General features: G+C 35.5%; 1 protein-coding gene across 2 annotated transcripts in view; it reads left to right on the top strand.

Moving 5' to 3' along the window:
* LOC134838955 (5'-3' exoribonuclease 1-like) overlaps window positions 1–26,159 on the top strand; it is a 66,828-nt gene that overhangs the window by 36,843 nt on the left and 3,826 nt on the right. Inside the window, exons 12-30 of one of the 2 annotated variants that reach the window (XM_063854327.1) lie at window positions 769–858; window positions 1,028–1,298; window positions 3,901–4,120; window positions 5,995–6,065; window positions 6,403–6,495; window positions 6,676–6,821; window positions 7,500–7,595; window positions 12,489–12,632; window positions 13,122–13,371; window positions 13,769–13,902; window positions 16,103–16,251; window positions 17,909–18,037; window positions 18,633–18,787; window positions 18,881–18,934; window positions 19,188–19,391; window positions 19,776–19,969; window positions 24,435–24,594; window positions 25,201–25,524; window positions 25,778–25,957. In XM_063854327.1, the coding sequence (XP_063710397.1) occupies window positions 769–858; window positions 1,028–1,298; window positions 3,901–4,120; window positions 5,995–6,065; window positions 6,403–6,495; window positions 6,676–6,821; window positions 7,500–7,595; window positions 12,489–12,632; window positions 13,122–13,371; window positions 13,769–13,902; window positions 16,103–16,251; window positions 17,909–18,037; window positions 18,633–18,787; window positions 18,881–18,934; window positions 19,188–19,391; window positions 19,776–19,969; window positions 24,435–24,594; window positions 25,201–25,524; window positions 25,778–25,957 (3,064 nt within the window). Of the gene's footprint in view, window positions 1–768; window positions 859–1,027; window positions 1,299–3,900; window positions 4,121–5,994; window positions 6,066–6,402; window positions 6,496–6,675; window positions 6,822–7,499; window positions 7,596–12,488; window positions 12,633–13,121; window positions 13,372–13,768; window positions 13,903–16,102; window positions 16,252–17,908; window positions 18,038–18,632; window positions 18,788–18,880; window positions 18,935–19,187; window positions 19,392–19,775; window positions 19,970–24,425; window positions 24,595–25,200; window positions 25,525–25,777; window positions 25,958–26,159 lie in introns of both variants that reach the window. The other variant, XM_063854326.1, reaches the window with a different exon arrangement.

Raw genomic sequence — 26,159 nt, 5'->3', positions numbered from 1 at the left:
GGAGAGCACTGATTTATGCGCAGTATTTCTCTCGTACCGGAGTTAAGCGCAGCGGAGCAAGCGCATTCTACTTGCCAATGCCTTGTTACGAATTGTCCCTTGTCGTTCCGACCATTTGAAAAATGTGGAGGAACTTGGTATTTAACGTGTTGTAGTTTTTTCTTGTTTTTTTTTGTTTTCCACGCAAAATCAGGTACCACAAAAAATCATCGGAAAAGTCGAGTGATATATCATATTGAAGCCTTTTCAATCATGATTCGAAGGAAATTAATAATTTGTGAAAAAATTTCTCAGTGTCGAGAAAAACAGGTTCAACATTTTTTGATTGTGGGTCTAATTTTGAGCTAGTAAGGTCAACATGCAGGCTTACAATAGCTTATTTAAGCTTAAATTAGGCCGCTAAAACTTGTTTTTTTTTCTTGTGTTAGTTTTTCGAGTTTTCAGCGAAATTTTAGGAAGCAAAAAATGCTAAAATTTCTGCAAAAATAAACAAAGTTATTAAATTGTTTGTATGATTTTTTCTCGTTTTTCTAGACATTTTTGTGACAAACTGAGTCCAATATTCAATTTTCTTTACTTTTTTTTATTCATTCTTGTAAATGAACCTTTGAGAATAGTTAAATAGGTTTTTACTTATAACAATGAAGGGCTGAAGCAAAATAATGAAACAAGACCGTTGAATTTTATGTACCGTAATTTTTGTTTACGTGTTTGTGAAAAAGAAGAAATGGTTAAGAAAGTTTTAGCACATTTCTGTAATGTTTTTAGGGATTTCATCCGACAACAAGTGGAACTATACATCAGAGCCCTGCAGTGGAATTTGCACTATTATTACAACGGGGTGCAGTCTTGGTCATGGTAAGACAAAGCGTACATTTCCGATTTTTGGATGCAAAATAAAATTTTTTGATGATACCTACTTTTAAACAACAAGTCTGACAGCAGAATGATTTTTGCAGAAAGTTTTAATGACGAAAAATATGGACTTAATCTGTAGTATTTGAAGCTCTCATAATGAGTGTCGCAGGTTTTACTCTCAACACTACGCTCCATTTGCCTCCGATCTGCGTGACTTCACAGACGTGGACATGAGTTTTGACCTGGCAAAGCCGTTCAATCCCTACGAACAACTGCTAGCTGTTCTACCAGAGAGGTCTCGCAATCTCCTCCCGGATGCCTACTCACATCTGATGGTGAAGGGCCCTATTGTGGACTTCTACCCCGAGGAGTTTGAGCAAGACTTGAATGGAAAGCAGATGGACTGGGAGGCTGTGGTGCTAGTGCCCTTCATAGACGAAGTAAATCCAGCTTGAATTGAATGATTTCCGGAAAGCAAAATTAGAAATAGCGATTAAGATCTAGTCTTCATAGTAAGATTTATTATACATGTAGAATGGTTAAGTGAATACGAACGAAGTGTTCATTCATTAAGAGTCAACCTCTTAAGTAGGTCGCAATGATTTTCTTGTTTTTTTAGGCGAAAGTCCCAAATTTTTTCTACGCTCAAATTTGACTTTTCGCGGTTTACTTTTTTTCAAGTTTAGTTCATTTGTTTTGTTAAAAGGAAGCCAAACTCTATCAAACAGCTAAAGGTCACGAAAAACGTGATTGACTTCTATTTTCGAAAGTGGATTTTAATTTTCAGATTTTCCAGCGAAACAGTTTATCTATTGATCCAGGTTTGTCAAATTGGGTTATTTTTTTGAATTGCTTATTTCTTTTTTTTCCATTGTTATTGCACTTGCGAGAGCAAGTTTCTTGTAATCGAGAACTAGACTTTTTTCCCGTAAACAACTGTTCTGCACATCTGTATGAAATTGAAGTTGCTTTATTAGTGAACCTTTGCATCTTCGAGACTCCTTCCCACTTGGCTTAAAGGTAACGCGGTTTTCTATGTACCCTGAGGTCTGGGTTTTGATTCCCGGCTGGATTTTGCTTTTTTTTCTATGTGATTGAAATTGAAAATTGTTTATCTGGGAAAAATTGAATGGTCGGGCTTTCGTTTGTCTGCTTATGTTTTGTTTGCTTAGTTACCACGTCGGTTATTTTTCTTGTGCAAGTGTTTTTGATTTACTCACTCCTGTTATTTTTAAAGTTACTTGTTCCGACCTTGTATGGTTTCCCAAATTTTTTCGTTTAAAAGCTTTATTTGACCTAATTGCTTTAGGCTTATGTTTTTTCGGCGTACTTGCCTTATTTTATGGCGTTTCAAAGACAAAAAATGTTTGGTTTTCCGGAAATTCAGGTTGCTTTTGTTGCAAGTTTTCAATGTTTTTACACTTGCGAGGCAAAGTGTATCAGAACGAAGTTTATTTTTGTTCCAGCCTAAGTCGCAAATAAAATTGCTGCTTTTGGTGGCACTTTTGAAGCGGTAGGCTGCTGTAGCAGTATAAGATCATATGTACTTTGACGTTTGATTCGTAAAAAGTTAACTCAGCTGATGCATTTTTAATTCATTAAATGAACCGAAAAAAAATTATTTGTTTCAAACAGCAGTACAATGATAAAAAGCTCGATTTCAGAAATTTTCCAACTCGATGTATCTTGCGCAGATTTTACGCAGATTTAAATCTGATTTGAATTAGCCGATTTTTTGCTAATTCGAGGCTTATTTCTAAATTTTTTTATTTCACTTGATAGAGCTGCTTTTCGGACGTGTTCTCGCAAGTGTTTGCGAAGCACAGCTTCGCCTCTGTAAAACTTAATTCCTCACTTTTTTGTAAGTATAAATTCTGATGGCATTTTTAAGGTTCGGATTATGGCGTAGTTCGGATTATTATATAGGCCGTCATTATTTTTTTGTTTTTTTTTTCTGGAAAAGTCTTAAAATGCTCTTAAAACAGAAGAAGTGCATTCATACTTAAAAATGCACCTATTAATGCCTTCAAGTGTATATGACTTTTTCGAGTTCAATTCAAGATCATTTGCTAGAAGGTAGGCAAAAAGCGCTCTCCAAATATGAAAACTGAAATGGCGCAAAAAAACTTGATCGATTTCTAGTTTCGAATGTGGAATTTATTGTTAGATTTAATTAGTATGAAGTAATTTGTTTTTCGAAATTCGAGCTCAAAGTTTTACCTCAAAATGTTTTGTTTTTGGCTTTTTTCGTCAATCAAAATTTACGCTGAAACTACTGTGTCCATTACTGCAAAGAAAATTATATCAAAGTAAACCCAACAAAGTTTAAAAAGCGTGTTATCTCTAAAAGTTTGAGTAAAATGTTTTAAAAAGTTTTCAAATAAAAAATGGGCAAAGTAAAATTATATACCATTTTAAAATTTTGTTGGGCTCTAAAAGAAGCTCACTTAGATATAGTTTTGCCAGTAATTGACCCGGTAGTTCAGCGTAAATTTTGATTGACGAAAAAAGCCAAAAATAATCCATTGTTGGGCTAAAATTATGGGCCCGAATTTCGGAAAACAAATAACACCATACTCTGCTAAAATTGTAGCATATTTGGAAAACAAATTAATTGTGCTAAAATTCTGTGCAAGTTTTGGCTTCATCATTTTTTGTCTAAAATTTACCAAGTTTGAGAAAAACGCCTTTTAAATTTCAAGTTAGGCGTTTCATCCGGTTAATTTAAATCACCACTATAAGCCGCTGTAGCGCTAAAGAGATGATTGAAAAAACCTAAAATTAAATATTATTTCAGGAAAATTGTAGCAATCAACCGATAAAAGTAAATGATGTATATGCATATTTCTGCGTTAAGTTGCGTTGGTAATTTTTGCCAACAGTAGTTTCTTTTAGCGAATTTAAATTGCATGCGCAATTTCTGCAGAATGAAAGCGCAATCATTGCTACCTGGTTTCTATTTGTCAAGAATGTTTGAAAACTGAGTATACAAATCTTGGAGTTGGTCAACCGCACAATTTTTAACTCTTGTCTTAATTGTAGCATAGACTGCTGGATGCCATGTCCCAGTGGACTGGACGTCTGAAGTTGGACGAAAAAAGACGCAATGCGCGGGGATCGATACTGGTCTACCGATTCGATAGATCACTGGACTACGAGTACCCTGCAGTGCATCACTACGACACAATGGATCACTGCAAGGCTAAAATCACAGAACATCCCTTTAATAAGTGGGCCATAAGCAAGCAAGATGTGAAACACGGTAAGACTGGGTATAACTCTCAGCAACATGAAGCTAAAAAACTCCAAAAACTAGTTTTACATGCCTAAATAAGTTAAATTAGGCATAATTCAGCTCGTAAGCCTAGATGCGCACACCATATTCGTTCCAAATTAGACCAATAATCAAAAATTTCAAACCGGTTTTTATCGACACTGGGAATTTTTTTGTAAATGTTCGAATCACGACTGAAAGGGCTTTAATATGACATATCACTCAACCCAGTCCGATGATTATTTGTAGTACTTGATTTTGCGTGGAAAGATAAACTAAAACATTATAAGCGTGAATCAAAGGTTCTTCAATTCCGGAGAGATTTATGAAAGTCGAAGTATAAAAAAAAGAATCGAATACATTAACCGTATGTTTTCGGTTTCCTGAGTTCATTAAAAGTTTTGCTATTTGCTGGTAGCTGTTTTTTCATTTTCAAATTTTTCAATCTGTTATCTTGCGTACTACCAGAGTTGAAATAAGCCTCAATAATCAAGTGATTAGAAGTGATTGCGTAGTGTGATAATATGGTGCCACTTTTAGATAATTTTTTCTCAAATGTATACTTTTATAATTTAGCTTGCATAATTTGAGCATATTAGCATTTTAAATACCTGTTGTATTCGAGATTTCTTTTAATGTTTATTATAAGTTTTCATACTCTGATTTGGCGTAGTTTTTTCTTTGTTTTTAGTGATTCGACTCAAAAAGTTTCTATTTATTTAATATAGGTGCAGTGGCCTTTTTTTGCCTATTTTGATGAGCAAAAAAAAACAATTTTATGTGTTTTCATGATTTGAGGAGGAAGTTGAAATTTTTTTTCATGAATTTTATTGGCTCGAAGGGTGTATGCTCAGACATTGTCGGCTTTGTTAACTTTTGATTCGATATTAATTTAACAATCATATGTTTTAAATGGCTCGTTTTTAATTGGCTTTTCTTTTGCGGGAATTTTTTTGGAAAACTTTTTTGGAATTCGAATGGTTCTAAGAAGATACCACATCTGACCCTGTACGAGCTGTCTTTGCTTCTCAATGTTGCTCGGGAAAATCGCTATGCATCATAATGCATTAGCGCTCTGCGATAGTTGTCGTAACGATAACAAAACAAGGCATGCTGTTTCAAGAATAGTCGGACGCTATCATAGCATCCAAGCATTGATTTAGAGTAATTTTGTTGAAATTGTCGGGGGCAAAGCTTTTAGCATGTGTGCCCATTAGCATGCGATAGTTGCTTTATCTGGGTGTGCTTTATAAGGTAGGGAAGGAGACCCGCAACAAAATAAGAGGGTTGGAACCAGGGCAGGGTCGGATGTTTGTAATGAACTTCTTCGTATATTAGTTAAAATGCGTCCATTCTATAAATTCAGGCATGTTAGTTGCCAAATTTCTTTTTTTTCAAATTGACTGGTTCTGCTAATGCGTCATAGTTGGCTTGCGTGACTTAGCAGTTATGTAGACTCATAATTGGTGTGCGTCACTTAAGGAATTTTGTAGACTCGAAGTTTTACTCATTCACTTTTTCCAAGTAGCGTTATCGGTCGTATCTTTGCTTGTGTATGCGAAGTGCAACTTCGCCTCTGTGTAAAAATTTGGCTAAGTGAGTAAGAAAAACGTGAAATAGCGAATATTCAATTTACATTTTTTGGGCATGCTAATTGACACACATGCATTTGTCCGTTTCGCTCGACAAAACAAACGGCTATTGACACTCTTCAAATGCCTTCTGGCCATGTTTTTTGACAAAAAGTAAAGCAGTAGCCAAATTTTGGATAATTAATGAAAAATGCAACGTCAGGCTGAAATAGCTTAAGCATGATAAAGAAGGGAACTACCGATGGAAAATTTTACTGTAGTTTATTTCAGGTTTGCTAGAGGGAGTGAAGCTAGATGTCTACTTCGATGGATTCCCAACGACGAAACACATCGAGTACACGGTTAGTCTGACAAATTAGTCAAACAAATCCCTTTGTAAACAAATTCAACGGTATACGTCAATAGGCACAAAAAAAATTTTCTTTTCTTTGAAAACCATCGAAATTGCGTGCAATTGAGAAACTTGTTGCTCCATAATTTGGTCAATTGATATAGTTTTTATGTTAAAGAATCTTTCTCGAAATTTTCCTTGTTTCTTAAGTTTTGACCGCAATTGAGACCGATCATTGTCATCAGTTGAGGTTGATCTTCTATGACAACCAAATAAGCGAATATCTGATCGAAATATTGTCTTGTTGTTTCTCATTGTTGCGATTCAAAATAAAGTTGGTTGTTTAGAGTGAGTTGCGGGCAGCTGGAGTGAAAGTGTTCCAAGGCAACAGTCGCAGCGACAATATGATTATCAAAATAACTCCCAGAGACGACCTGAAAGTAAGACCAGAAATCAATTCGAAGTCAGTCAGCAATGTTGCTATTTAATTCGATAGAAACAAACAATTACGTTGCTATGGACAAGATTAGGTAAAAATAACCCCGAATGGGAGGTTCGGGAAGAGAATCATCGTTAATTTTGCATTGCGCGCTGAGTTTAAGAGAAGATTATCTTTTTAGTGTCTGGATGATGCGACGGAAAAATTCTTTTCATCAGCTTCTGAGATGATGGATAATAGTGCGGTGGATCTGAAATCTGTGGTTTTTGTCAAGTGGCCCTACTTGAAAGAAGCCAAAGTTGTCGCAGTTTCAGACAATGACAACAGGTACTTTTTGAGGGAGGGGGGATAATTCCCAAATACAGATAGCAAATGAAATGAGCGAAGTTTGTTGCATATTGGTTCTTTTATTTTTCAAGAGTCGATGAACGTTTTTTAGACTCTTATATGGGTCGTGATGATCTTTTCAAGCAAGTTTTGTCTTCATCAATTTTTGTCTAAAATCAGGCAATTTTGAGAAAAACGCGTTTTAAATTTTGAGTTTTATGCGTTGTCTGAATAATTTAAATCAGCGCTATTGCATATCTCCAACCAATATGCTCTAAATTGCGCAAACTATCGGTTTCTAATTTTGTGCAGAAAAAAAATTGAATTTAAAGTTCTTCTTCACTCCGTGGTCCGAATAAAAAAGCTTGTCTATTCGATCATTGATTTATAATTGAAGATAGAGGAAAGAAATGCGTACTTTAAAAATTATCTAAAATATGAGATTACAGATTTATAAGAAACTAGTCCTATTTTCAAAATGAAATCATTTACTATTTTCAAAATAGTTTTATCTCTTGACTCGGCAGATTTTAATCTATATTTCTGTGAAAGCGAAGCAGTGTTGTTGAAAGAAAAAAAATTTCTAAGAGATGTAATGAGAGTAGATGGTTTTTCCAAGTTATGAAGCTGAATACTACTTTGTTATGCTTGTCAAGTTAAATGTAGAAGTGATTTCAGGCTGTCCAAAGGGAAAGATGGCGAAATTGTGCACCAAGAATTGGCCAAGAAGGACAAAGCAAAACTAAGACAGGAGTATCAGACAATCATAGACTGGTAAGGTACCCCTGAAATTTCATTTAGCCTAGAATAGCCTAGCTTAGTAGTTTATACATACAATCAGGGGCGGATTTAGGGGGGGGGGAGCGCGCCGAAAAAACGCAATTTTTTGGTCAAAATTTTCCAAAACGTGCCTAAAAACGCCTTTTTTGGACTGTTTTTTGAAAAGTTTGCCTGCGGTGCAGAACATTTGGCCAAAACATGGAACAACCCGTGCTAAGGGAGAGCTCAAAAAATCAATTCGTTCGGTCAACCTAAAAAAAGGTCGAAAAAATTTTCGAACATTTTTTGAAAATCCCCCCCTCGAGAAAATCCTAGATCCGCCCCTGCATACAATCTATATGCGACTGCATGTTCGGTGCAATTGAAAATCTAATTAATATTTATACTGCAAAAACGGCATGCACATTTTATTGACGAGGTATTTTGTCGTCAATTTTTAGGTCAGCGATTTTGAATTGTTCCTGCTCAGTCGAAATCCTGGAATATGACCATAGTTTGCTCAACCTTTATGCGCCCTCGGCACTTTTTTGTACTATAAAGAGTTTTCATGGCATTTTTGAAGGTTTTGGCCTGAAAGTTGCACACTCCCCATTCAAACTTAAGATATTCTGTCGCACAAGGCGTTTCAAGAAAATTTTTAGTGTCGGCCAGAGTTGGATTTCGTTAAATTGTAATGAAACTACTATTAAACAATTTGGCAACCAGAGTTGAAGAGGGCGATGCACCCTTCCCTTCAAAACGATGCTTATTTTAAGAAACTCTCCGAAACTATCAGTCCTGGTCAAGGAGTTAAATCGTGATCAGAGAAGTTTTTGAAAGAAAGTCAGCTATTGCAATCAGTTAAATTAATGACTTGTCTTCGGCATTTACCGACACAACAATTTTTGCCCTTGAGATCGGCAAGGATGTTGCAATCGCAATCAGGTATTCGATTTTTCACCGTAAATAACTTAGTTCACAAAATAGTCAAAATTAGAAATGATAAACTTATGTTCAGTTCATATTGAATTCAAATTTCTTTGCCTCTGGAGTACCTCACTAGCCGGATACGGCAATGTGTTTCAGTGTGCCGGAGATGTGGTGAGGGATTTAAAGAACTTATCCTAAATACCGGTTTAAATCCTTTGCAACATTTCCGGATCACTTGGTCAGGAGGTTGAAAATACGACTGGGACAGCAAAGGTCCTGGGTTCGAATATAACCGAAATTTTTTAAAAACCGTTTCCAAAAAATTGTCGGCTTAATATGTGTTTGCTGATGTTGTTGTACGCAGCTTACATTGTTTTTCCTTTTAGCGCTTTGATTCTTTCTGCTGTTAACACTAGCGATCTGCTTAGTGTATTATTACGAACCTTCTTTTTTTTCTAACTTAACTCGCAAATAAAAGTGTTCATTGAAAACGTTCACTTATTTGGAAATTTCATTGTAGCATTGGAAATTGCATAGCATATGTTCTCTGCTTTTTATGGCTAGTGTTGGTACCTATTAATTAAGCTTCCGTACGTATAATTTTGGCTTATATTGTATCGGTTTAGTGACCTCTTGTTCAGTCATAAAATAAAAATATAAGACAAAAAATGGAGGTTTTTGTCTGCTTAATGATTCCGTCGCAATTTTGTCGGCTTAGTGGCTGGGTGTTTTATATCTGTAATTTTTTCGGTAGATTTTTTTGTAGTTTTTTAAATTTTTCAAGTGGTTAAATATAGTTCATGGTTTCCTGGTTTTCATACTCGCCAAAGTTTTCTGTTATTAAAGAAAATTTGCATTCATTTTTCAGTTTTTTCGGGTGCAAATTTTATTATTATTTTTTCTAATATAAAAGTGCGTAGAATTAGTTTCAATTTTAATTACCCTTGCCTATTAGCAAGGGTATTGCAATCGGGTACTAGATTTTTTCCGTAAACAATTTTGATCTCATGATCTTTTCATCTCTTGGGCTCCATCTTCTAACAGTCTCAGTATCTTGAAAATTCAAATAAAACTACTATAGTTTAACAAGTATTTAGGTAAAGCCCGCATCAGGTTGTAATTGTTTTTTCAAAAATTTTCTCATTTTTTCGGCCTAGTTTCTGTCAGTTCATTTCCCGATTTTTTGAAAAACCATTTTTTATATGATAGGAGATCATTGACTTACTTTTTAAAGCATTTGAGCAAATTTGTACTACAACTAAAGCTCAGTAAATTGTAAATTTACCAAGTCTGGTTTTGGTTTATTTTTTTCTTTTTTTTAGCATCTTTTTTATATTATTTAAACAGTACCAGTTGTTGTATCGGCTCTGTCAACTTTTATTGCATAATTTCAAGAGCAAAGATATTCGCATGCGATTATGTGGTTCATTTAGCATGGGTCGCTATGTGTTTATTGATGTGTTTAAGGATTCAGCAATTTTATTTGAAGTCCATTCAAGTTGATGGAAAAGCGTTATGTTTTTGTGTCAAAATTTTTTCGAAAAACTGCATAAATTTCGAACATTTTTTGGCAATTATGGTTTGACCTCTTTCTCTGCCAAGATATATGGCAATTGTCGCGTGTTTTCTTTTGAAAACAAAATTGTTTGCGTGTTTTTTTAAAAATTTTTATACGGGCGTTTTTGTCTTTGTTTTCTTTTTTTTTTGATCCAGCTCTCTTTACGTTGCGTATCAAGTTCATATTTGATACCGTTGATGTAATTAGGTTATTTTGATCATTATCAGAGTTGTTTTCAGATTTTCTTTTTTTGATTTTTTGTTTCTATAAATAGGGTGGGGGAAGAACTGTACTACGCATAAACGTGCGTTTCATGAAGTTTTTTTTTGGATTTATAAAGTGTTTCCTTATTATTTATCCTACAGTTTTTTTTCAACAGAATTCAATTAAACTTTTTACTTATGGTTTGAGACACATTGTCTTTTGATTTTTGACATGTTATTCTGTATCGAAAGTGGTGCGAAGCTCAGCTTCGCCTCTGTTTGAAGTAGTATCAGAACTACAAGAATACCTATTTAGAAATAGGAATTTCGCGTTTGTTAAAAAAAGTTTTATTATAACTTCTTCGCATAGTTCCGACCACTGAAAGAGGGAAGCAACTTTGTATTCGGGTGTGTTTTATTTTTTGTTCCGACCACTGAAAATGGGGAGGCACTTTGTAGTCGGGTGTGTTTCAGTTTATTTTTTCGCGCAAAATCAAGTAGCACAAATAATTGCTGTAATGATTCGAACGATATGTCATATTCCAGCCTTTTCAGTCGTGCTTCGATTGACCTCAAAAATTTTCAGAAAGTTGTCCCAGTATCAAGAAAAACAGGACAGGTTATGATTTTAAAAATTTTTTCAAGCGAATAAAGCGAGCGATCAGGCTTACAATAGCTTATTTATGATTTAATTAAGCCGAGAAAATTGAGTTGTACTTGATTGTTTGCAGGTTTTTGCGTCATTTTAAGAATCAAAAATTCAAATAACTTACGGACAAAAACAATTTGAAAAAGTAAATGATTTTTTTAAATGATTTGTTGTCCAATTGGCTTTTTTTACCCTGACTGTGGAATATAAGTTCTAGTTTTTTGTTCAGATCCTTTCATCAGACCACGCAGAAAAAGCCCCTTTAATTTGAAAAAACTTGTTTTTGTTTGTCTGGTTTTTAAGACTTTTCGTGGGAACATTCAGTGCTACTTGCACAGTAACAGGCTATCTTTTTTGTTTTCTACGCAAAATAAGGTACCACAATTACTGGGTTGAGTGATATATCATGTTAAAGACATTGCAGTTGTGATTCAAACGACATAAAAAATTTCTAAAAATTTTTTCAGTGTAGAGAAAAACCGGTTGAACATATTTGATGTTTGGTCTGATTTCGAGCTAATAAGGTCTTATAATACGCAAATACGACAAAAACTTTTCTCCAGGAATATCAGTTTTTGAAGCTTTTTAGCGCCTTCTTGGAAACAAAAAATATTTTGACATCTGATTTTTTTTAAGTTCACTTAATTTCCTTTGTTAAAGGAAGGCAAACTCCACTATCGAACATCAAAAGTCTTAAGGTCTCAAAAAACGTGATTGACTTCTTTTTCGAAATTGGTTTGTGATTTTTAGATTTTCCTGCGAATTAATATACCTTTTGATCCAGGTTTCTTAGGTTGGGCTAATTTTTATCAATAAAGCACCATTTATAAATTGTTCTTTAAGTTTAAAGAGCTTTAAGAGCATATATTTTTTCTTGAAAAGTTGAAATTTGAATTTTTCAAAAAGTAAATTAGTTTTTGTTCTGTTTCCTGGCTTTCAATACTTTTTTTCAGCTGTCAATTGACTATGTTTAAGAGTTGATGAACATAGTTCAGACTCTTCTATAGGTCGTGATGGTTTTTCCTTTCGTTTTTTATTTTCTTAAATTTTATTCAGGCTCAAATTTATTTTTCCGCGATTTGACTTCTGAATTGTTTTTAAGTTCAGTTCATTTCTTTTCCTTTGTTAAAAGGAAGGCAAACTACATTATCGAACAGCAAAAGTGTAAACGTCACAAAAAACGTAATCGACCTCTAGTTTCTATAATGGAATTTAATTTTCAGATTTCCCAGCGAAATAAAAAAATCTATCTATTGATTCAGTTTTCTCAAATTGGTTTCCTTTTATCAAAAAAGATCAATCATAAATTGTTCTAGAATTTAAAGAGCTTTCAGGGAATCTAATTTTTTTCTTCGAAAAATGAGATTTAAAAAAAAAAAACTATTTTTTTTCTGTATACTTGCGTCCATTGACTTTTTTCCAACTGTCTGTTGTCTATGTATTTTCTGTTAAATTTGAAAATTGGGAACAAGTCAATATTTTTTAGTTTTTTTTTGCGCTTATGACTCTTTTCAACTGTCGGCTGGCTATGGTCAACAAATATCAGCTCAATTCTCTGCTTTGTTTAGGTACTACGAGAAGCGTGGTGTGATGCTGTATGAGAGAGATGTGAAGCCACAGAGTCAGAATATGCTGATGGTGGAGGTAGTTGAACTGGTGGGAAGGAAGAACGTGTACCATCAACAGTCGGGCACAGTTACACTCGAACCCAGGTAACATCTAGTACAGGGCGAGAAATAATTTCATGCTTCTGAAATGCATGTGTATAGGTTATTGTACTCTTTGTGGCAAATCTACTCTTCAATGAGGGCACATCGGTAGCAAATCGAAAAAAATCTTGGCACCTTGGGTTTTGTGAAGGATAAGCTTTCGGCGTTCAGCTTCCCAAGTAAACTCAATTGAGCGATTCCCTATATCAAAGATAGAAATTCTTCCAAAACTATTATTGACTGACTCTGGATAATTTGTTTTGTATAACCAAGCTTTCTGATGTGACCTAGTTCTTACTACAGGGTTTTTGTTCAATGATCTAAAAAAAATTAGAGGTTCTAGACTTCGATTGGTCTTTTTTATTGCTTTTTTTTCTCGTTTTCTACAACAAAGGGACATCATTGCCAATTGTATATTCAAAAGATACCTAGACGTAAAAGACCTAGACACCGAATTTTATCTAAAAGCTGGGTTTATTTGGCTGTCTTCAGGTACGCGAGCAATACAGAGGTGTACCCTATTGAACTCTGCGTGCATGGTATCATGACCCAGTCCAAAAAGGTGGAAAAGGTCAACAACCTGGATGAAATGTTTCCACAGGGCTCGACTCTGTTCCTAATTGGGTCCAGTTACTACGGGGAGGAAGCAACAGTGGTGGAATGTACTCCCCAGGGCTCAGTGAAGTTCGAGTTTTACCAGAAGGTGGAACCCAATTTCGAGAACATCATCAACAAGAAAGACGTAAGAGACACTTGAAAGACATAAATTTTGACGTTTAAAATCTAAGAGAGCAAAAAGCACATGTTCTCATGTATCAGTAGTTGATGCTGATTCACTTTCCTGACCTGTAAAATTATCTGTCAATTACAGACGCAATCTTACGCCGAACAACGGCTTCCAGGATTAAAAAGCCCGAGAAAACGCTTTCTGAATATTTCACTTGCGGAGAGTAGCTTAAAGGAAAAATATGGATTAGAAAACCCTTTGTATTTTACATCGTCAAATCATTTGGATCATGCTATACCTTCAAAAATTTTCTAGATTGGCGCCCGAGGGCGTTAAGAAAAAAATTGAACCAATGAAGTTGGTCCAACTAAATTGAATTGTTTGTTTGTGTCTCACTGTTGTCTACGTTTAGACTTGGGCCACCATGTATTTCTCGCAGCGGGAAGTGGCGGACAGACTGAGAATAAGCCCTCTGCTGGTGGGCAGAATTACTGGATCCATATTCGTACTGCCACCTCCTGAGGAGAAGGAAAAAGATGACAAGAAGTATGTGTAATTCAATGTCTTTATTTAACTGTGTTAACACTTGCAAGCTTGTATGAACCTACTTTTTTTCCAACCAACTCGCAAATAATTGTGCTCACTTTAGTGGCACTTTTGCTATTATCACGATCTGTAGCCTTGAAGTTTCATAGCATCTGTTCTCTGCTTTGTTTGTGGCTTGTGTTGTCGATGGTTAAGCGTCCGTGGCCGAGTGTGAAGACGTTAGACTCTTAATCTGGTTCGAATCCGTCGCGTAGCAAAATTTGATTTTAATTTTTAAAGAGTCGATGAACGTAGTTTAGGTTTTATGATTTTTTACTGATTTTTTTTATTAAAAGCTAATGAACGAAGTGAGTTGTCACTTATTTAGGTCGTGGGTTTTTTCTTTACTTCTCTATAAAATCATTAGCTATAGAGAAGACAAATAACCTTCGGCAAAATTATAAGTGCAACAAACGTGGGCCTTGTCCACAAAACTGGATCTTTGTATGACTTTCGTTTGTCGGCTTAGATCCCACATTTTTGCTTGTACTTTAAGCAATGATCATGGTGGTTGCAAGAGTTCTTTATTATAGTTTTTTTTTTATAAAATCACTTCTTTGGTCTCAACTGGTTTGTGCTCAAATCAAAGAGTGTCGGCTTTGTTTCTACTTCGTAATTTCTGTTCCGTTGCTAATTTGAAATTCTTGCTCGCCTTTTTTTTAGAATTTCTTTGTGATAAAAACAGGTATTATAAAATTGTATGGAATTGGGTTTTTTATTTCATTTTAATTTTTTTGAGACGCCTTGCAATTTTTTCTTCCTGCAAAAAAATTATTTTGCTTACTCCCCTTTGTGCCTGTGTAATCTGCTAGTCTCTTTTTTGCGTTATCAATTGTCTACAGTCTTCGAAAAAGTCTGTGGCGGATTATTTGACCCCTGTTGGATGTTTTTTCTTTTCTCAAAAACTATCCTCCCAAATCTTAGATTTTGGGTTCAATGGGTTAAACTGGTTATGGGAAGCCTCCCTGCGTGATCAGCTTCACTCAATTTTTTTACGCAAAGAGTAATGGCACTCGCACAAATCAGAATTTTGATTGTTTGATCGTTTTTTGAAATTTTTACTCGAGAACTACCCTTCCAAATCTGAGATTTTGGTTTCAATTGAAATAGCGCATTAAAAAGCTTTGATTCTTGGGAAAGACAAATTTTTGATTTAATGACCGTTTTTTGGAATTTTTTTTCTCGACAACTATCTTGCCAATTTTGATATCAATCAATGGTTTAATAGAAAGAACTTGTTGAAAACCTACCTGCTTCAGCGGTCATTTCGAAAAATGTTCTGGCCTTCAAAATGACCAAATTTTGAAACTGACAGTTATGTCAGTTACTGTTTGCGCTCGCGATAAGCAAGAGTTATCAAACTGGAATTTAGACGTTTTTCTACTTAAAAACTGGTTTAACAAAATCAATTGAATCACTGGCTGACTATGCTGCTGACTGACATGCTTAATTTCAAATTTAACACAACGGATTTGGCTTGTGCTGTAGACAATTTTCATTTTAGTTGCAAGTGCAATTGTTATTCATTCTGATTTCAGGGGGACTTGAAAGATTAAAAAAAGTTTTCATAAAATCTTTTTGCTTTCGGTTCAATTGGTTTCAGCTCAAAGCTTGTTGGCTTAGTTGCCACATCACTGATTTTTTTTTGCGCTGCAAGCAACTTTCATTGTAGTTGCAAGTGCAGGAGCTGTTCATTCTAGCTTCAAGGGGGACTTGAAAGATTTAAAAAAAAAATTCATAAAATCTTTTTATTTTCGGTTCAATTGGTTTCAGCTCAAAGGTTGTCGGCTTAGTTGCCACATCACTGAAATTTCTTGTGATATAAACAATTTTCATTGTAGTTGCAATTGCAAGAGTTTTCCATTGTTGTTTAAGGTGAGACTTAACTTTTTTTTATAAAATAATTGTTTTTTTTTTTCGGCTCAACTTGTGTCTGCTCAAAGAGTGTTGGCTGTTTCTTTTCGTAAATTTTGTTCCATTGTTGCTGATTTGAAATTCAAGTGTCTGGCATGTTTGCCTGGAATGAACTTCTATCTAGACATATGAAACTTATGACTTCATTTTTTCAAAAATTTTCATTTTCATTTTTTTGTATGTGTTGTATCGCTAGTGGTTCGAAGGTCCGCTTCGCCTCTGTGTAGAAAAATGCTCGTGTTTGTAGTTCAGATGGGAAGCAAGGCGGCGGTGGCTTGGATCAGGGCTGGTGTGTTAATATTGGGCTGAATCTGAAGTTCACCCGCAGCAACGAAGAAGTCATGGGGTACACGAAGAGAGTGAACAACGAAGACAACCTGCACCATGGTGGAGGAGGTTGGTAACACGAAGAGGTTGTACATTACTTTGGAAGCAATTGTGAGATAGGAGTCGCTTTGATTTTTTAAGACGGATTAAAATCTGCGATACATTTCTCGAACACTTTCCGGAAATGCCAATTTTTGTTGCACAAATGCCTAGCGATTCCTTGTCGCTTAGGGCTTCTATTTCTTTTGAGAACTAATTGTTGCTACTCTGACTTGAGACCGTTCGACTGTAGGTGAGTGATGCTTTTATCAAATGTCGATTTGATAAATATTTTCGGAGCAAACCATTAGTTAAAATTGAATAGATGCTGGTTTTTGTTCCGACCGTTGAAAATGGGGAGGAACTTTGTATTCGAGGTTTCTTTCTGTTTTCCACGCACAATCAGCCGCCACAAATAATCATCGGACAGGGTTGAGTGATTAATCATATTAAAGCCCTTTTAGTCGTGATTCGAACGACATTTAAAAACTTATTGAAAATTTTCTCAGTGTTTCCGTTAAAGTTTCAAAAGTTCGTTTTTTTTTTCGTTTTTCTAGTCACTGTTCTTTACATAAGCGAAGCGAAGTGTATTATTACGAACTCTCTTTTTTTCCAACTTAAGTCGCAATTAAAAGTGCTCTTTTGTGACACTTTTGGTAAAGTTCAATTTCATCATATTTAAGCGTATTTAAGCAGGGTGATTTAATAGCATATAGTGGTGGTTTATTTTTGGCTAGTGTTAGGTCCTGTTTGAAAACAACAGGATTTATGAAAATGTATGGGATTTGTTAATTTTTGTTTTTTTTGCGACCCTTCGGAAATTTTTTAAACTTTTCGCAAAAATTTCATTTTTTGCTCAAACTACTGAACCAATTTTCAAACCAATGGTGGCATTGGAAAAACTGGCTGCTATTCTATGTGTCTGCATATTTTGTTAGTCTCTTTTCAGTTTACACCACGTTCTACGGCTTTCGAAAGTTTCAGTAGGAGGTTTTTGACTTATTTGATTTTGAATTTGTTCATTTTCTCTAATAATAAATGCATAAATCTGAGATGAACGTTTTAACTAAAGAACTAATCATTGGGATCTCTCCATCTCAAGCTGCTATTTCCTAAATTTGGAAGAAAAAAGTTAGGGCCTCAAACAAGCCCTTTTTTGACATTTTGGTTATTTTTTAAATTTTTTTGACTGTTCTCAAAAACTACCCTGCCAAATCGGAGAATAAGATTTCAATCGGAAGAAAAAACGTGGTATTGTAATAGTTATTTTTTTGGTCGAGTTTTTCCCGCATCGCAGTGGCAATTTGATAGAAAGTGCAGCTGATTTATTGGTGGCTAGTGTTAATAAAATTACAAGCGACAATGAAGCAGATGTGCGAACGTGTTACTCCCAAGCCTTGCAAAAAAGTGTCTCAAGGTGTCTTTTCAACCTTTTTCTTATTTCACTTTGTTTTGCCTGTTCAGAGATCTTTTTTGCATTTTCCTCGCTTGTGTTTGCGGAGCGCAGCTTCGCCTGTGTCAAAAACTGTTTTCCAATTGACTTTTTTTTGACTGGTCAAACATGCAGAAAAAGAGGACACCAATTTGAAAAAACATTTTTGTATTTTCTAAGACTGGTCGGAACATTCTGTGCTACTTGCATAGTTACCGGCTATCCTTTTTATGTTTTGCTATCCCTACTTTATAGGTTGGCTCTACTCTGAGAAGTGCATGGCTGTTATACAAGAGTACATGGACACTTTCCCGGACATGTTTGCCCTCTTGATGAAGAACCCTTCGGCCGACAAGTTCAAGGCACAGAACATTTTTCCTCAAGGTGAAAATTGTTCATTTGAAGCACTCATTTTATTAGAGGCACATTTAAAGTTTTCGAAAGGGGAGGGTTATTAAAAAATTTTTTCAAGTCAACTGAATTGATTGTCTGAGACACTCAAATGCTTTGAAGGTACCTATTTAATTTCAATGTGTGTTATTAGGAGCGCACGTCAAATTCAATCATTATTCGCGTCGAAGGTTGTTCATACAGAATTGGATGTCATAAATAATAGCGAAGGTTATCGAGTTTCTGAGGAGAAACGAGTATATGCCCATCCCCCGCCGCATGCCACCCACTGCTTGAATCCCCTTATGCATTTGATTATTATTGTTTGGTAAAATCTATTGGGGATTTTATTCAAGGACATTTATGTGGAGTCAGAAGTGTAGAAAAGTGTTGTTAAGTTCGAAGCTGGCCGTGGCTGCGCATGATAACGTAAAAAACGGTAAAAATCTCAAATGAGACTTGAAAAGTTTTAACGTGCAGTTGTCTTGTTTATAACTGTATGGACATAAGCTTAATCGATGACGTGACGTGTTCCTTTTCTGCGTCAAATGAAGTTGTTTTTTAACTGATTAGATTGGCTGTGTTCTAGGATGTGATGCGCAGCAGGAGTTGGACAAGTTGACTAAGTTCTTGAAGGGAGTGTCTTGTGCTAAGGCGAAGAAGATCTCATGCAGTAGTCAGATACTGGAAGAACAGGTGCTCACTCAGATCCAGACGGAGATCGAGAGATGCAACATTGCTAATGTGAGGAGTATATTTGTTCTCAATTGAATTAGGTTATGCCTCATCATGTTTTTTTTGTGTAGTTGTAGTGATTTGAATCCAAGTATGTTTCAGTACAAATCGAAAAGGAAAATGTTGGCCAAAGGAAGCCCCGTTAACCTATTCCGGGTAAGTGATATTATTATTTTGTGTTGGCTATTGAATTTAAATTGCTAGCTTCTTAATAAATATATAATTTTGTTTTTAATACATAGTGTATTAATTGCAACTTGCGCTAATATTTAAATTCATTATTCAGAAAAAAAAAATCTGAAAGTTTCAGCTTCATTTTGTGTAGAAAATAGTTCAGTTCCATTCTATTCAATTCCATAAAATTTTGTGAAAATGATTTGTCTAAAGAATTCAAATTGTTAATTTTTAGCCCTCTGATTTGAACGGAAGTCTGATGCCGGACGAGTCCACTCAGTTCCGGATGTTTGACCGGGTAGTGAATGTGCGCGATGGGTTTTGTGTGCCGGTGGGCCTGCGAGGCACGGTAATTGGACTCCCGTCTCGCAAACAGGCCATCTCGAGAGATGCCATTTTGGATGTCTTGTTCGACGAGTCATTCTTAGGGGCCCATCAGGTGAGTCTGAGCATTATTGCTCTGATGAAATTAATTTTTCGAAGAAGCTTTGAATAATATAGAATAGTTCATGGTCTCTTTTCCTCGTTTTGATGATTACAATCCATAAATGAAACCAGATAATTAAACGCAGTTTTTGGTTGATTCTTCGAAAATATCATAAATCTAAAAGTTCTCGCCAAAAAGCTGAAATAAGGCCAAAATTAATTATTCTGTTTGCTTTTGTGCCATAAAGTGTAAAACCGCCCAATTGAATGAGTAAAACCGCCAATTTGGTGTAATATCGACTTCTAACTGGATTTTCTCCGCCAATGCCAAGCTTTTTATACTAATTTATAATTTTTCTGTTACTTCATGTATTCAACAGGTTCCACTGTGCTTCAGGTGATGCCTGGTACATGGTTTTCAGCCTACAGACTCCCTGCCACCTCCCTCATCAACATCACCCATGGCCACAGACAGCAGCGGACCACACGAAAGAGCACTGGAGAAGCCAAGGCATCAGAACATCAGAGAACGGATGCACGGATAATGCCCAAGGCGACAGCTACCTCAGAACACCATCAGTATCACACTAGGTCTGCAAATCTGTTACAATATTCTACGTTTCCATAAAAATCGTTTTTACTACACCGTCTTTGTCTTCTGAATAATCTTAATTAAGTCTCAATGAACGAATTGTTCTAAGTGTAAAATGCATTCATACATATAATGGAATCTTGAATGAGTTTATTATGAATCGATGAATGTAGTGATACTTCAATCCAGCTCGTGATGATTTTTTTAAGATAAAATTTTTTCACCCTGTTTTTTTTGCGGTTCGACTTTCTAGCAAAAGCAAAGCTTGTATTATAGTATGAACTATCTTTTTTTTACAACCTAAGTCGCAAATATGGTTGCGACGCAAATACTGTTCGGACAAAATATGTTCATTTTGATCAATAACCAGCCAGCTATTAAGTACAGCCAATGCTAAAGATATTAACACAGACTATTATATTCCAAATAGCACTGTAGCTTCAAGGTATCATGGATCTGTTTTTAGAACTTATGGCCGTTTTTCTTAAAATTTACACTATCAAATCTAAGATTAAAATATCCATTGAAAAAACAGGTTGCGATAATTGGTCATGCAGAAACGGCGACTCCTTATTTTTTTGTAAGGTGTATATTATCTCCTTGGGAAAATTAATTATTTGAAATTTCTTTCTCTTGCTTATTTTTGTAAAGAAACAACTAAGGTTGAAGGCAAAGTCCAATGTTTGAAATCACACTTTTCGTGCCGCATCAGTTTAGCAAATTCATTCAATATCAACCTTGTACCTCCAGCTTTAGCTGGGCCCCTAGATTTTTTATCGAAACTTAACACCCGCAAGAGGGAATGGCCCCCAAAAAACTGTTGTTTTTTAAGTAAATTTTTCTCATAGTAATGTGTACGTAGGGAGTACTATAATATTGGTCTTCGTGATTTTTTCCAGGAAAAAGTCTTAAAATTTGTTTTCGCTCATTTTTTTGCAGTTTTACCTTTGTTTTCTTTCAAAGTTCACTGCATTTCCATTGTTTACACAAGCCAAGCGTAGTGTACTAGAATGAAGAATTTTTCCTAACCTAAGTAGCAAATAAAAGTTCTCATTTTGTTACATTTGGTATATTTCAATTTAATCATACTTAGGCTTTTTAAGCATTGGCAGTTTGATAGCATATGTTGTTGTTTTTATTTGTGGCTTGTGTTGGGTCCTGTTTTTAAAAACAGGTATTATGAAAATATTTGGGATTTGTTGTTTTTTAATGTTTTTTGCGACGCTTTGAAAGTTATTTTGCACTGTACTGTACATTACTGTACTGTACTGTACTGTTCATAAAATACACTGTACTTTTTTATGGTGCCAATAAATAAATCGGCTGCTCTTCTATGTGCATGCATTTTTTGGTAGTCGCTTTTCAGTTTACCCCACGTTCTACGGCCTTCGACTGTCAGTAGGGGTGATTTTGACTTGTTTAGAATTTTTTTCATTTTCTCAAATATCAATGCACAAATCTGAGATGAAGGTTCAATCAAAAGATTAAGATATGGGGCTCTTCCCTTTTAAAGCGGCGATTGCTTAAATTTAGTAGAAAAAAGTTATGGCCCCAAGCAAATCTATTTTTTTTTCATTATGGTTTATGATTTAAGCTTGCGATTAGGAAGCGTTATCAAATCGGAATTAAAACTTTTTCTCTAGTTAACAACTAATTTAACAAAATCAGTTGAATCACTTGCTGATATCAATGCTCAATTTCATGAAAATTCATATTTAACTACTGGGTGGCGACTAGATACTACAAAGTTTTCTGGGGGACTTGAAAAAACCAGTAACTCATTGAATCAAGGCTTAAGATGTGTTCAATAGAGAAGTTATATAACCGCGCACATAATGCAATTAACAAAATTGAGACAGAAAACAGCATCCAGAAAGGAAAATTAAAGTGTTTTTTTTTAAATCGTTTTTTTTTCCCGGCTTATTTGAAATATGTCAAAAATTGTTAGCCGTGTTTTTGCTTCGTAAGTTTGTTCAGTTGCCTTGCGTGGCATGTTTGCCTAGATTTCCTGTTTGAAAAAAAAAAACAGGTAAATATATATATATATATATATATATATATATATATATATATATATATTATGGCCCCAAGCTTTTCGCTTTTCTCAAAAACTTTTGAACTTTGATCGCTTTTTAGAAACTTTTTGAATTTTGATTCGCTTTTCTCAAAAACTTTTGAACTTTGATCGCTTTTTAGAAACTTTTTGAATTTTCTTAACAACTACACTATCAAATCTGAGATTAAAAATTCAATCGAAATAAGCTTTAGTTGAGACTTAGGTGGCCTTCCTCGAGTTATTACGCTTGCGATAAGCAAGTGTTATCAAACTTGATTATAGACTTTTTTCGGGTTAATAACTAGTTTAACTGAATCGCTTGAATCATTTGGTGTCTTGCTTCATAATGAATTCAAATTTCTGAGCGTCTCCGGCACACTTAGTCTGGAGGTAATGAATACGCCTGGGATTCCAAATGTCTTGGGTTCGAATTTGGAGAAAGTCCGTTTCAAAAAAATTGTCGGCTGATGTTTTTTCGGTTTAGTTGCCATATTGTATGGTTTTTTTAAAGTTTGTTTTCACATTATACTTGCTTTTACAGGGTGGCCATGGTATCAGTGCTGTCAGTGCCAAATCAGTGAGAGGTGTGATCTGTTCATCGCGCTTCTCTACTGAATCAAAATTAAAAATCGATACAGGCCTACACATTATAAGATTTTTTCGGGTAGTATGAGCAGATCTGAGAAGAAGAAATAAGTTGGCTCGAAAAAGTTAGGTGAAAAAAAAATGGGCCAACGAGTTCGGCCAATGACAGGAAAAAAAGTTGGGTAACAAAGCTAAAAAAGTGCCTGGAATTTATTTTTATCAGTGCGAGTATCAGTGCTGTCAATGCCTGCGATTTCTCAGACACTGTGGCCACCCTGTTTTAGTGTTCTGATATCACTCTGTGCTGTTTGTATTTTTGCTAAACTTGACCTCGTTTATATATATTTGATTTCGGCCTATTTTTTATCGGCTTAATGGCCTAGTTTTGAGTCGTTTCAACGGAAACACAATTTTAATGCTCCTGTCTAGATTGCACAAAATGCTAAGTTTCCTATAGAATTATAGTTCAAGTTCTTCATGCTAACAATTGTTTTCCGACTTTGTTTTTTTTTCGGCTTCATAGGTTTCGGCCTATATTATATCGGCGTTTTGACCTCATATTGCGTCTTTCGACGAGACAAAATCCTTTTATGTGTTAGTGTCTGTGTTTTGAGGTTGAGAGGGACTTTTTATTAGTCATAATTTTTATAAATTTTTTATTCGGCTGTTTTTTTTTCATTTTTTGGGCTTAATAGGTTTCGGCCTATATTATATCGGTTTGTGGGCTCATAATGTTTCATTTGACGAGCAATTAAATTGTTTTGAGGGTGAGGTGGACTTCTTAATTTTTCAGAAGTTTGAACTTTTGTTGATTTTTTTTCGACTTCCGACAAGGTTTCTGACGAGGTATTTTCGGCTTTATTATCGCTGTGTACATTATCTCGCGATGCTGATTTCACATTCTATTGTTTTGGCATGTTTTTGTTTTAAAATTAGCTTCATTCATTTAATAGATCTAGTTTTCTTTTCCTTTTGTATCGCAAGTGGTGCGGAGCTCAGCTTTGCCTCTGTGTACGAAAATTTTGGTTCTAGTTTTTCTCAACATTTTTCAATTTTTTTCGAGTTGTGTTGTATCGCAAGAGGTGCGAAGCTCCGCTTCGCCTCTGCGTAAAATTTAAGATGTTTTCTCAAAAAAACTACGCTGCTAAATCGGAGATCAATGGATTAACCTAAATCAGTTATGCGAATTTTTCTTGCGCAAGCGGCTATGCCCTGCGTTGATAGCCTGCAGTGATAGCGGCCTCTCTTTTCGTTTCAGAGTTCCGACGAGAGATACTCTATTTCCCGCTGTAGTTTTTTTTCTTATTCATGCGTTTTTATATAATGGCTCACGTTAAAATCGTAGCAAATGAGAGCTCAATTGACCGATTTTATTTTGGAGCTCTCATTTTTCCCTGCTGGTCTCAAGACAACAATGAATGCAAATTTTTTTAACCTAAAAGATCTGTGTATATGACCAAAACGAGCTGGAATCTACCCTTTTCTACAAATGATTCCTTCGCCCTTGGCTGAGGGGCGGTTGTCGTCACTCATGAAAATGTTTTCGAAAAATAGGATTTATGCTATAGTATTTTCTTTTCTTACAAATAATTTTTTCACATAGCATGTTTTCCTGTATCGCAAAAAGTGAGAAGCATGGTTTCGCATTTGTATAAAATTGACGACAATTTATCATTAATACAATTGCTTGAAAAGCCGCCTTCGAATTCAACGCTTCTTCTAACCTTCATTGTTCGGAGCATATTTTCCCCCGATGAGTCACAATCAACGTCGGTTTTCTGTCTTTAATTAGAATTAGATTTGCATTGTTATAGTGCTGGCAGTAGACATAATGGCTTGCATCAACAGCAGAGTGGGGGCAGTAGTAGTATAAGACAGTTGCTGGACAAGGCCTCTGCGGCAGCTGTGAACGAAAAAATGTACCAGAAATCGAAGAATGCTAGCTCATCTGCAAACAAATTCACTCCACCCACGAATAATTTGGTGAGATCGTAATCTGTTTGAAACAACTGGAAATGTGTATCTTTGAGGAAATATAATTTGCATGGATAGCAACCATACTAAGTTTAATATTCAATTTCTACACCAAGTTTAAGCTATGGGAACCGTATATATAATTTTTATGCTAAGTTATGACAATCCTCAGTTTTTCTAGAGTGTTAACAAATATTGAAATATTATTAATATATATGTCATTTGGTATTTAGACTTGCGATCAGCTTAGTGTATTTTTACGAACCTTTTTTTCCAACCTACCTTGCAAATAAGTGTTCATTAAGTGTTCACTTATTTAGAAATTTTACTAACATTGGAAATTGCATAGCATCTGTTCTCTTCTTTACTTGTGTTTGGTGCCTATTAAGCGTCCGTGGCTGAGTGGTTAGTGTGTGAGACTTAATCTCTAGGTCTCAGGTTCGAATCTCAGACGAAGTTTTTTTTTTTTTTACTAATTCCAGGCTTATTTCTAATTTTTCTTATTGTACTTTATAGAGTTGCTTTTTGTCGTATTCTCGCAAGGGTTTGCGAAGCTTCGCCTCTGTGCAAATAAAGGCGAAAGGGCAATTTGTCTTAAATATCAAATTGTTTCAGCCTTTTGATCCCTATCATGCACCTAATTCTACATATCACGCGGGACAATCCCATAGCGGCTCGGAACCCTCGCCCGCATTCGTGAATTTAACACAGCAGTTCATGGAGAACATGCCCCAATCCCAATGGAGTCAACAGATCTATGCACAACATCAGTCTATACCTATGAACAAAGAGACCTCGTATGATAGCAGTTCAGACTCAGATGTGCCCACGTTCGATTTCAGACACAAATCCTTCTCTCGGAGGGAATGCGGTCCAGGTAGCATCCCAACAGGAAGTAACATGAGTGAAAGTCAGTGGAAGCAGATGCACAGTAAGCAGGTACGCTTATGTTTGTAGTAATCATAAGGCTTAACAGTAGGTCATGAAAACAATTTTAACTTTTTGTATGGGTTGCAATAAACTGATTCCCGGTTGAATGAGTAACAATATACAACATAATTTCGAGCTTTGAATAAACGAATATATGGTTCTATTAATCTACAGCTGTTAAAGCTGTAAATATCTATTTCTTGACACTTAACCCCTTTATAACCCCTCACCCTCCATTGTCAAAAATGTACTGTTTCTTCAGTCATCGGCAGCACCGGCTGCAGTACATGAGTACTACTCTTCGGTAGTAGGAGATCTGACAGATCTGGACAATGCTAGCAGACAGTGTGCCCCCTTCGCAGATCTGTACGAACAGCACAAGATGCAGCAGTTCAGCGGACAGCCGAACACTGCTCAAGTCCAAATACACTCTCTACACACGGTCAGCAAAAAAGTACAATGGGGATGTTTTAGAGTCGATGAACGTAGTTCAGACTCTTATATAGGTCGCGATGATTTTTTCACGTTTTTTTTCAGGAAAAGTCTAAAATTATTGTTCAGGCTCAAATTTACTTTTCGCGGTTTGATTTTTTTAAGTTCAGTTCATTTTCTTTATTAAAAGGAAGGCAAACTCAACTATCGAC

The sequence above is a fragment of the Symsagittifera roscoffensis genome, chromosome 2 (assembly GCF_963678635.1).
Source record: "Symsagittifera roscoffensis chromosome 2, txSymRosc1.1, whole genome shotgun sequence".
Taxonomy (NCBI): Eukaryota; Metazoa; Xenacoelomorpha; order Acoela; family Convolutidae; genus Symsagittifera; species Symsagittifera roscoffensis.
This window is presented reverse-complemented; position numbering and strand designations above follow the sequence as displayed.